The sequence below is a fragment of the Gymnogyps californianus genome, chromosome 1 (assembly GCF_018139145.2).
Source record: "Gymnogyps californianus isolate 813 chromosome 1, ASM1813914v2, whole genome shotgun sequence".
Classification (NCBI taxonomy): domain Eukaryota; kingdom Metazoa; phylum Chordata; class Aves; order Accipitriformes; family Cathartidae; genus Gymnogyps; species Gymnogyps californianus.
This window is the reverse complement of record NC_059471.1, coordinates 189,836,494-189,848,993: the sequence shown is the minus strand read 5'-3', so window position 1 is coordinate 189,848,993 and position 12,500 is coordinate 189,836,494. Positions and strand designations below refer to the sequence as shown.

The 12,500-nt window shown below is 37.9% G+C and overlaps 1 protein-coding gene across 1 annotated transcript in view; it reads right to left on the bottom strand.

The window, feature by feature from the left end:
• Nucleotides 1-12,500, bottom strand: part of FOXP2 (forkhead box P2) — a 371,543-nt gene that overhangs the window by 189,947 nt on the left and 169,096 nt on the right. The window contains exon 3 of the mRNA XM_050914983.1: nt 4,135-4,312. Within this exon, the coding sequence (XP_050770940.1) occupies nt 4,135-4,302 (168 nt within the window). The 5' untranslated portion in view covers nt 4,303-4,312. The remainder of the gene's footprint in view (nt 1-4,134; nt 4,313-12,500) is intronic.

Genomic DNA, 12,500 nt, shown 5'->3' with positions numbered 1-12,500 from the left:
AACACTTCTGCATAATTTTCCAGAATTTTAACTTCAGTTTTAAATCGCTAAGAAGAAGCATTTTTTCCTACTATGACATGTGGTCAATCTAAGTAACAGTAAGTGCAATCAGATGCAATAAGAAGTTTTATATTTAAGTTACATATCATCAGTATTCTTTATGGCATCAGCTTTTGCCAAAGGTGTAGTAGTTGTGGATTTTTATGTCACTTTTTAATACAAACTGCCTGTACAGTATGAGAAAATTCATTTGCTCTTTCGAGGAGTCAAAACGCAAGTTTCTAGTGGTTTAGTAAATAGAACTAATGTCCCACATACAGAAACATAAGTTTTGTTAACGCCTAATTTAAGACTTCACATAACAAACAAAAAAACGCTGTTATTTTCCTCCTCCTTTTTAAATAATCACCAGGACGAAACACGTAAGAAAGGAAAACTTCTATTTCTACATCATCAGGATAACCTGAATACTAGCATCACGCTTTTGCTTTTGTAAATATTATTTATATTTTGTATCAATGAAATGCTAGTGGTAAGTGATATGTTAAAAAAATAAAACTGCTTTGGAAAAATAATTTTAAACATAGTCAACTGAAACAGCTTCTTACCAATAAATTCCCATAAAACATTTAAAAAGATTATCTTGGTAGAACTGACTTAATGAATACTCAAAATGCAAGCTCAAATCTACCCTGTAAAGCAATCATGTTTTTTTAGCAACTATTTTGACCTTAGTGACACAAACAATTAATTCTACAAACTTAATATCAAAATAAAATTCTACATCTAATGCAGAATAATCTGTCAATGTATTTAATCAAGGATATGCTTTTGCCATGTATTATACATTCTAGTATCAAACACTGATTTTAACAGACAAGGAAAAAAATGAAAGTGAAAATCTCAGAAGTGTACGAATGTACATATATGAGAGAGAGAGAACGTCTCGTCATAAGCCAAAAAAAGCAGAAGAAACAAGCCTGAGCAGATTACAGTTTGCATCATATTTTAATAACAAAAATCTACATTCACTTTAGCAATATTTATAAATTGATAAATATCGACAGTAAGATAAAAAGTTGCTTACGTTCTAGTCATACATCTTCAAAGCCGACCTGATGACTTGTGACAGCACCCAATCCATTTATCACCAAGTATATATTACAATATATTATAGAATACTGTCATTCTCTCTTGATACATGGATGAGGAGTAACTCCCTGATTTAAGTCAAACTTCTCATTTCTATATAAAGATCACAACAACATAGTTCATCAAGCCAATAACAGGACTGTCCAAACTCCATATAATTGCTTAGAAGAACCTAATGAAGTCTATTATTTTAGCTTATTTACTTTCTATAAATCACCAATTTGTGATCATAATGCTTGAACAAGATGCAAATCGTATGTAACTTAAAATTTTTAACTGAGCCCAGTTGCTCTTTGCATAGTCTAAAATTGTTCATGTTTAACTTTCCCCAGTACACACTCATGCCACAGTGAAAACTTACTTTGTGATTTTACTCAGCTGATATAGCTATTCTTAAGCATTACCATAGCTTTATGTAGCTGCCCAGCTGAAGGAAATGTATTAAAACCAGCAATCATTTACTTGCTTCCTTCAGAAAAAGCTGTAACGAACTTGATATTGTTTATTTGAATAATATAGATTCACCCAATATAGATTACCCAATATAGATAGTCACCCAATAAAATGACTCAGAGAAGTCAAAACCTGAATGTTAAACTATGACATCAATACATTATATCTTACACACATTTAAACTATAAAAAATCTTAAGAATAATAACTGCAGGTACAATGAGGTTTGCTTTGTTTTTCTACTTGTCAAACTTTGTTGGGCAAGTCGCATATTAAAAATAACATTTTAGAGAGTTACTACAGTGACAATAATAAAACCAGCCATCATTTTCCTCTTAAATCATATTTCAAAAGGCATCTGGTCAAAAACAGAAAAAGAAGAAATAGAAAAAAGAGAAAGAAAAGCAAAGGTAGCATAAAGCTATGCCCATAATCTAAAGGACATCCTACTGCATGTTTACTAGTGTTTATGTTTCACATCAACATATTTTATAGAAGGATTTATATGCCTAACTCAAGTTGTATTTAAATCCTATGGTGCAGACCCTACCATAAAATGCCTCTTGAGTCCTATTAACTGTACCCATGGTTTTACTTTGCCTGTCTGCTTATTTAAGATCTAATCACAGTTTTGAAGAAAAGATTGTCACTTCTAAGCCTGTCCCCTCAGAACCTGTCTGTTATTAGTACTCAACTGGATATTTTCATCTTCAGTTGTTATTCTCTGTGGTCTTTGCAAATGCTATCTACTGGAATCTGTGACTGTATGGACAAATTGGCTACAAATGCCTAGGACTGCTGCTTTGAGAAACATGTAAGTGGCACATTATTCTGTTGGTATTTTTGTGTTTTAAAGTGTTTCACTTAAATTTAGTTTTCCAAACATTTTCACCAATTAAATACACTCTCAATGAAAATTTTAAAATGCTGTTATAATCTGAACACCTGAATAAAGGCGATGGCATGCTTTTCAATGAAAACAATATTTTTTTTTAATATATGTGTGTGTATATATAGATAATTTTACATGAAAATACTATATATACACAGTGTATATATATAGATAATAGAGTGTGTGTATATATAGGTGTAAGCCTGCTAAGAACTTAATGAAGACACTGAAACCTGTATTTCCTCAGACTGTAATACTGTAAGTGCTCAATTGTTAAAACAGAATACACTTGAATTTAAAGCAAGGCACAGATTCAAGCCTTAACAACCTCTCATATTTCAATCTACAACTATTTAATTCTTCCACATTTTCTGTCACCATTTAAAATATTTAACTATAAATGTAGCTAGTGTACACTGCTTAATTCAGCACTAAGAATGATTCAATTTTAAGAGCTATTATGACCTGTTATTTCAGAGGCCCGTACACATGCAATTTATCTATCCTGTTAAAACATGTTTCTATAAAACAGGATTTTTATAATATTTTATCTTACAGGAGACAACTTTCCTTCCATTAATGCAATACCTGACGTTGAAATTAAAAACCTCAGTATTTACAAATGAAGGGTTTGAACTCCAAAGGTGCTGAGTGGCCTCAGCAGATGAGAGGACCAGGCACTGAAGACTTTCAGGAGTTCAGAGCAGGTACAGGCACTCTGCAGAATCAGACCCCAACTGTTTACCAAACAAACCGTTTGGGGTTCACTGCATTAGTACAATCTGCATCCCCTGACGGGGAGGCAACTCTTTAGGTAGACAAAGTGGCAGGAATTATGTTTGTTCAGGTTTTAAAAGGAAAAGAAATCTTACAGTGACAAAAATTAATTGATTGCATCTCATAATTAGATGGCATCAGCAGTCAGACAACGGTTTAATTTTACAGTTTTAAACATAAAAGCAGTTCTCCATTAACTCGTTGAGAAAACAAACAGACAAAAAAAATGTTTTAAAAGTGAGAATGGAAACATACCTACAGAAAAGCTGCTTCTCTCTTTTCCCATATTTTCAAAATCACAAATCCAAATTACACTCCCACACACGCACACACAGACAGGCACATGGTCTTTTTTATTTCAGTGGTTCTGAACTAACCAGCATTTTTTATTTACACCTACGGCAGCAAAGCATCTTTATTGTGAGAAGTCACTCTGGTCCCTTCACCCCAGCTCCGACTTTGGAACAATTCATCGCAAGCGAAGCGAAGTCTCAAGTAATGTGGCCCTCTGGTGGAAAGCTCTGCATCACGTCCTACGCGACCGAATCGCACAGTAAACTAACAGATTCTGAAAACATGCACTGCAAGGCTTCGGCACAACTTTTATAAATACGCCACGGGATTTTAATCACCAGGCGAGCGCGGTGGTGTGCGGCGGTATCCGCAAGATGTTGCCGCCACGAAAACAGGCTCCTTGCATTTCAGCATTAACGTGCACAAAAACAACAACAAGTAACGCCCCACGCTCTTCACTTGCACGATACTTCACATTCAGCACGCACAGAGGGTCTGCGGAAGGGTGCCCGTCCGAAAACAGCCCTTTATTTGTTTAAAAACAAACAGGAAGCAAAACAAACTTACCTGCTGTTGTTGCAGATGCAGCAGTTCTACTGTGCTTACTTCAGTGCTCGTGTCACCACTTGATCTTCCATCTCTGCTGCCAGCATCTAATTGGCTGCTTAGAGTGCTCATTCCATTTTGATTCATTGAACTGTTGCTTATTGTCTCTGTCGCAGATTCCTGCATCATGACTTAATACCTAAAAGTGATTAAGAAGTATCAATTAACACACGCGTTACACCTTCACACTTCCATTATCAAGATGTCCCTCTCTGCCAATTACACAGACAGCATCTTTAGAAGAAGAAAAAAGCCTCGCGAGCCGTTTACCAAGAAATGCGATGCAAACTCTGCTTTCATACAGCTACTAATCACCGGAATTATGGTTTCTATAAGCAATCTTTGTGTGCTTACATTTAACAGCCAAAATAACACACCATGCACACAGCATGGTCAATAGCATTTATGAACGACTACATTTTAAAGTCTACCTATAAAACCAGTTTAAATGAAGGCACGATTTCACACACTGCTCTATATTTCCTATTATCTAGCTTTGACAACCATGGATGACTATACAGCCTTATTTAAAATATTCACTATCTTGATTCTGTCAGAATTTTACAGCATATCTTATGCAAGGCTGTTGTTTAATGATGCACAGCTAATCATACAAAATTAAAATTTTGTAAGGGTGTTACAAATCATATGGTATCAACCAATGATAAATAGTATAATGGGCTTCTCCTTTTTTGTGACTAAATAAAATTTTGCCTCGGAGGCATTTTAAGAAAAAGCTCCTGCTGCAAACACGTCAGATATTGCCTATTTTTTTAATCAAACGGCTGATATTCATTTATTTTTCTGACATTTAAAACATTTAATACTGTCCTTCCTGGGAAGTAATTAAGCTTATGCATGAGCAGCAATCAAACTGTTCACTTGAAGATGACTTAAAACTCAATTTTAACATAGGCAAATAAATGAAAGATATAAAATTAATTTTCCAGGCATGTATTAGATATGAAAGCTGGAAATAAAATCTATCAAGAATATCACTAATGATTGTGCTAAAAACAGCATAAATTATGCATATTACCTTCTCTACAGTAATAAATGTTTTATCATTTTCACTGCATAAATATACTGTACTTTCAGGATAGCAATGAGATGTCCTGCCAAGATCAGTTGAAATCTTTGCAGTAAATAAAGAACCAACGTGTCCTTACAAACCAGAATTTCAAGGTGCATTTTGTATCTGTAATACGGAAAGGTCAACGTCTCTTCTCAGAGCCACCAAAGTCCTCTCCTGCTCGCACAGGGTCAGAATGGACCTCACTTTCCTTCACCCTCACTCCCGACGTACTGAAAGAGTCCCCACAACAACCTGGCTGAGCTGTGACTTTAAAAGACACCTCTGAAGGGAGAGGGATGTGTAAGCAAACTCGGGAAAAGAAACAAAGCTTGCTGCTTAGCCTAATTATTGAACTTAGTTATTTGTTCCCTTGCAAAGTATGAGCAATAGCTTTTCTCCGCCAAAAAAAAAAAAAAGCAGGAAATGGATCATTACAACTTCAACTACGTGCATGGGATATTAATCAAAACGCTGTATGAATTAACACAAACATGCGCCTACAAGATAAAGTGAAAGTATATATTGTGTAAAGAAAGTTAAAATAGTAAAAGAGGAGTTATTTAAAGATGGTCTGGTCAAAAATAAAGAGGATGCAAAAAACCCAAACATGAACACAGTTAACATAAAGGAGGGCAGCTGTTATAGCCAGTAAACAACAGCAGCACCAGATGTGTTTATGAACAAACAGCCCTTCTTAAACACTCTTACGAACATCAGCGAAGAAAAATAATAGAAATGGAAAAAGTGATACACGCAGTGATGAATTTTACAAGGCAAAAACAAAGCTAATACTCTTTTCTGAGATTAGGCAGCTAATAAGTATTCAAATTAGGCATAAATTTTACATGTACAATGTTTAAAATATTCAGAGAAAAGGGTCTGATTGCCCTTAGTAGTTATATGAAAATTCTAATGCGGGTATGCCACAACTGTGGGAGCAGGCAGCCCTTTCCGATTTTTACAATATTTACTTTCAATAAAAAGACATGTATATCAGAGTGGAAATCTATTTAAAACACTTCATCAACTGTATCGTTACAAGGATTCGGAAATTCGGGAAATTCAAACATTAATCCTCTTTTAGTCAAACAAAGGTTTAACCAACAGACAGGTTCATCTTTTACAAATTCGAACGTTAGACAATAACAGTGGTACACTTAGCCAAGAGCATTAAAAGGGCAAAGGGGTGTAAATGTTAGATAATCGAAACATTAGAAAACACTCAGAAATTTAATAAATAAATACATCAGCCCCCCCATTTTTATGTCTCTCCAACTCTTTCATTACAATTAGCCGAGAAGGGTTAAACATCTTCCAGTTCATATTAACCAAAGGGTTTTATGTCTTGTGGATTTTGTATCCTTGCAAAGCCCCAGAGTGTAGTTCGGGCTCTGCATTTTAAGTTAAAGTGTCTGTGAGCCAGCAGAATCGGCTTTAACATAACATGACCAGAAACACTACTCTGGCAATAGAAAACAACAAATCCGACCCAACAGCTGTGTACAGAAAGAATGAAACTATAGAGTATCAGTGCTAGAAAGGGTAGTTTATTTGGAAGTGAAGTGGAAGAAATACTAAGGTATTTATATGAAGAAGAAAGAGTCCCTAGAATTTTATGTTAAACATAAAATGTTTTTTCTAGTTGTAAAAGGGTACTTTTAAATAGAATACTGAAACTTTGGCTTGAGTAATGCTCTGTGTTGGTTGTCCACAGCCCCCTTCTCACTGCCGGCAACTGAAAAAGAGATGCTGGAAAAAGCAAGAGCACAGAATCTTTTCTGTTTCCCTTCTTTTCTCTGGCATACACACACACACACACACACACACATATACATGTTTATCTACACACGTGTGTGTACGTACTATCTACTCTAAACCCTTGCAAGTTAAAGCACTGAAAACATCTAAACGAGGATAATTTCTGACTATCTATCTATCAATAATTTCAGTTATTGGTGGCATAATAATTTGAACCTGCAACATCTCACTAAGCAAACTACTGTACTTTTTTTCTTGCTTTTACAACAGTAGTGCGGGTTGTTAGCATAATAATCGTAAATAAATACAAAGGAAATACAATGACTGCCAGATACTAAGGCAGAAAGTTTAGTATTTCAAATAGGACAAGAAAAAATATACAGGTCCCTGTTTACACACATTTATACACATTCACACTTCCTAATCCTTCTTTTTTTCTCTTGCTGTCACACTCGCTGTCAGTCATGAGTGTGCCTACACAGGCACGCATGCACACACGCACACACATTCACAGACACATACATTCACCAGCAGATACTTCTGCTGTGATTCCCAAACTCTTGTCGCCAAAGGTGAGGTATAAGCTCTGCTACCAGGTATTTTAAACAAAGGTATGGCGAAAATATTTGCTGCTTTCTGCAAGAGAGGATGAAATTGTAGATTATTTTAGCGTGTGGTTGCGCTGCAGGTTGAATGCCTAATTCTGCCAGGGCAACCAAGCAATCATCCATACCAGAAAAGAAATACTGGTCCTGTGAAGTTAAAAGCTACAGTTTTACTTTTCTCCCCTGCAATAAACTGCACATTTTCTGTGCGCGCGTGTGCGTGCACGTGCACGCGTGTGTGTTTTAAGCCGGCAAGTCACTGTACAGATACTTATTCTCTACACCACTTCCCTTTTGAAACATTAAACTGACACTGGAACTGACTGCACAAGATTGCATTTTCTCTTCCTAAACAACTTGAATTGAAAGGTTACTTAGTGTAACAATATTTACTTGCAGAATTGTGTTGTTACCAAGGGTATAATGGATGGTGGCTATGCAGGTTTACGCAAGAATGAGTGAAGCATGAGGCATTAGCCATGTGTTTGACATGTTTCAAATTGCTATAATCCAGCATTAAACACACCCAGCAATTCATGCCATTTCTTGCAGCCATAATCTTGAATAAAGCGTGCACAACCACTTATTATATAAATTAGTATATGACTCCCTGTTACAGTCACAACAGTGCTTTTGTGTTTATTTTGCATCAAGATGTGGTCTTTTATTTGTACAAATAGCAGGATAGAGAGCCGTAGCTCAATTAGACCTCCTTACTTTATGATAGGGTGTACCGAGCGCCAGGCTCGCGGGGTTTGTTCTGCCCTGCCAGGTACAGGTTCTGCTGGCGCCCAAGTCCCCGGCGCAAAGGGCTGCTGCTGCTGCTGCTGCTGCTGCTGCTGCTGCTGCTGCCGGCCGCGCCTCGGGCCGCCGTTCCCCAGGTCGCCGCCCGTGCCGCCGCCGTACCGGGAGGCGGGAGCAGGTGCGCAGCACGGGAGCTGCCGCCAGGGGGCGCCCCGGGGCCGGCATCCCGCCCCGCCCCGCCCCGCCCCGCCCCGGGGCATGCTGGCCGTGCCCCGCCCGCCCCCGGGGCGCTCCTGCTGAGGGCTGCGGCACCGAGCCCTGCGCTGGCTGGTACCCCTTGATGGCACTTTTCCACCTGCTGAGACAAACGAGAAGCTGATCTCCAGCTGCCGGTCGGTCCTGTCCCCCCACGAGGGACGCCATCTTTGCATCCTTATGGAGCGGAGAGCGCACTGCGTGCTGCCCCTCAGTACTGGCGACGTGGAGGTCGGCAGCCGCCATCACAAACCACCTCCAGAAACTAGAGCGGCTGCCCACCCTGCTCCGGGGTGAGCTCCCCGAACCAAGGCAACACCCCTGGACCCATATTCCTACACCGGCGTTAAGGTGCCCACGTTGGTTGATCCACAGACAAGACAGACCTATAGCTCACAGTGCTCAATACCATGAACCTGACATTCCCCAGCGTGCCCACGCGTTTACTGTGTTTCACTTCCTAAGACACAGCCTAAACTTCAGCCTTTTAAAACTGGCCTATGATGTAAATGCAGAGGTGAGGAGCTAGGCTTAAATAATGGTAACTTTTGTGCTCTGCTGGAATTAATTCATCATTGACACAAGGCACAATGCATCTGAAGTCTTGTGCTGGTATGTTAAAAGTCTTTAATACTTAAGATTGCCTAATAAATCAAAATGCCAAATATGAAGGACATAGCTGAATGTGTAAGAACAAAAAATTAGACAAGCTACGAGAATATTTGTAAAGGGTTTTTTTTTTCACTTTATCTAAAACATTTAGCTTTCAAAGCTTGAGTTAAGCACAGACATAAATTACTTCACCGTGTATTTTTTAAATATGTAAGTAAATGAATATGATTAAAACACTAATTAGGTCAACTGCTATTGAAATACTGTAAAATAAAGTACATATATTAGGTTTAATATACTGCTATCTACTCAAATAAGTTTTCTCTGTAAAAGTGTAAAGTATGCTCAAACACCTTGTGCTGGAAGGCCTTTCAGGAAAACGGAGCTTCCAGTTGTGAGTTACAGGAGCTATCTTAGCATAATCAGAAAGAATACGTATCACATCTGCATCAGTGAGTGCAGTCAGCATCTTTGATGAGAAAAAATAGAATTTTCATGGTAAAAAAAATCATCTCTTCAAAGCCAATTAATCATTTCACTATTTAGAATACCCTCACAAGCGAAGATGGTAGTTGTGGGTAAAGTAACAGTTCAAAAATGGCTAAAAAGGGCAGCGATGGGACAACAGTGTCTGGATCACAACACAGAAAACAGTGCTCTTGTGAAGAATTCGAGCTGTAGTACGAAACTTTTAAGTGGGCACTCATATGGTGGGTCTCTGAAGGCCATTTTTGAATGCAGATTTACAATAAAATTGACAACTGGATTTTTGCAAATTACCACAGATGAGATTTATTTGCTAGAGACAAGAGCCAGCAGCTCAGCACCCCCCCGTCTCCCCCCCTGCAGAGTGCCAGGTAAAGAAAACGTGCATCCTTCCTGCAGCATTCTGTCTAACAGGTGCGCTCAGCTGGCATGAGAAGGCTTTAAGAAATCAGATGAATTGATTTGTGCTAAAGTTAACTGCAACTGAAAAAACAAGCATTGCCTAAAATATTTATCTCTGAACTATAAGCCACAATTTTTCCCACTGTCTGTGTACTACGGTTTATTTATATATCAGATGTTTAAATGAACATCCTTTTAACCGACTGGCACAAACAGTCAGATAAAGGTACTGAAGGTAGAGTATCATGTTCAATCTTAAACTAAAAGCTATCCTGCATTTTAAAGGCTGTATGTTTTCCTTTCACGCCATCTCAATTCCTCAGACTAATAAAAATAGTAGGTCAGTCCTGGGCACAGTAATTTATCTGCTTTCTAAAATTCAAGAATACGTTGTCACACTCATCCGATTATTAAACAACAGTTCACTTCCCCAAACAGCAAGTAAGGTCTAATTAATTTCCACCTGCTATTTATTTTCACTTAGTGGAAAAAAAAATCCCTACGAAGGCCAGTGTTATCTATATGAGTAGTCTGTACAATATTGTAGGATGCGTATCTTACACATAGGATAGTGGCAAAAGCCTGCTAGAGTACATTACCTACTGCCCACACAGAAATGAGCAGCCAATTTCAGGATAAGATTCTTATTTGAGCAACGACAGCTTGGGAAACCCCACCTTGGAAAGCACACTCCCCTCACTCCCTCTCTCTCCCAGTCTTAAAAAAAGGCAAAAAAAAAAAAAAAAAAAAAAAGCAGCTCTCCAAGCTCTTGAGAGTAGGGAGACTTTATTACAGTCAATGGAGAATTTAATAGTGAGAAAGCATTAGGGCAGTAGGAAATAATTAGAACTGTGAGAGCTAGGGAAGACCTGCCTAGCAGGCAAATTCCCTTAAAAAAAAAAAAAGAAAAAAGGAAAAAAAAAAAAGCTTCTTACAGAGTCTGTAGGGCTTACAAACTGCAAACCCAGGGCCAACTTTTTATACCAATTTTATTTTTTTTTTGTGAGGAGCTTGCAACAACTGTCACTGATATTTCCCCTCCCCTGATCTTTGAATATCGTGATAGTACCTTCACCTCACCAGACAGTCTTTGTTTAACCCTCACGCTTACTTGACTTCTCGCCCAGGCTCCTACTCAAAGCTTCCCTTCAGTATCCCTTGAGGGTTTTTTTTCCCTGTCCATAAACTAATTTTTCCACAGATCCTCTTTCTAGAGATTTCAGCACTTTCTACTTCCAGGGTTATCTTTTTCTGGTGCAAAATATGCCTTTAATTCTTCTCTTCACCAGATCCACCCTTGCCTTCCCACTGGATGGCCCACAGGAGAGGTGGTACGCCAAAAGAAATTTCTTTTACGGGATCCAACTTACTGAAAGCTTGAATAAGCCTCAAAGAGGAATGAAATAGAAAATCTGTTTTTTTAAGATGAGCCCTCAAAAGCTCACATGCTTGCTTTCAAAGCCCCAGTCAGTATCTGATTGCATCTGTAGCTTTCATTGACTACAAATGGTCTGATCGCAAATTTTCTTCTACATACGTAGTAATGTTTGAAAAGCCACAAGACCAACATTTGATGTTCCTAAGTTTTGCTCTTTCTAATTTTCTACATTTAGGTTTCCTACATTAGCTTACAGCCTCATGCTGATAAACTTAACATTTACTAAAATTATATCCAGCAAAATGTTCATGTAAAATAGACGGTACCAGGTAGACATAACAATGCACTTAAACAAGTGCAGTGCCAAACTGCATCTCTTCCTCTGGACTGCTGAAGTGGTCAGAGTGCAGGCCAGAAACGTACATACCCTAAATAACAGGTCAAAAACACCTGTAATAGCAAATACTTCTTTCAAACAATTCCAACTTTTAGCAGAGATTTTAAAGGAATAATTTATCACTTCATGAAACCCTTGTCCAAAATCTTAAGCTCAGCTCTGTTCTTGCAAATTTAACCAAGGCCAATACAGTTCAAAAAGGCATGTCACAAATGCTGCCAACCACTGGGAAAAATACAAGGTTTACTATCATTTTATAGAATAGATGCAGATAGGCATGTTTTAAATACATGCTGATTTCTGCAGCTAAATACTTCTGTTACATGACTTACATGAAGTGAATACAGACATATGCAAATAAGTAGAAAAACATGTAAAGTAATTAAAATAAAATTCTAGGGCAAAAAAAAGAGTTTGGAGGACTTATGTTCAAACATCCTTCCCTGTTTCTTTTTACAGGGCACACCTTTATTCAGTCTTTTTTATAAATATTTTTTTCATAGAAAAGACTCCTTTCCAATTCAAGAAGTTAATTACATTAATAAATTGGGAACCGGTTTCTGAACACTGTGCTCCAAGACTTTTCAAAAGTACCCTATCTTGCCCAGGATTGCT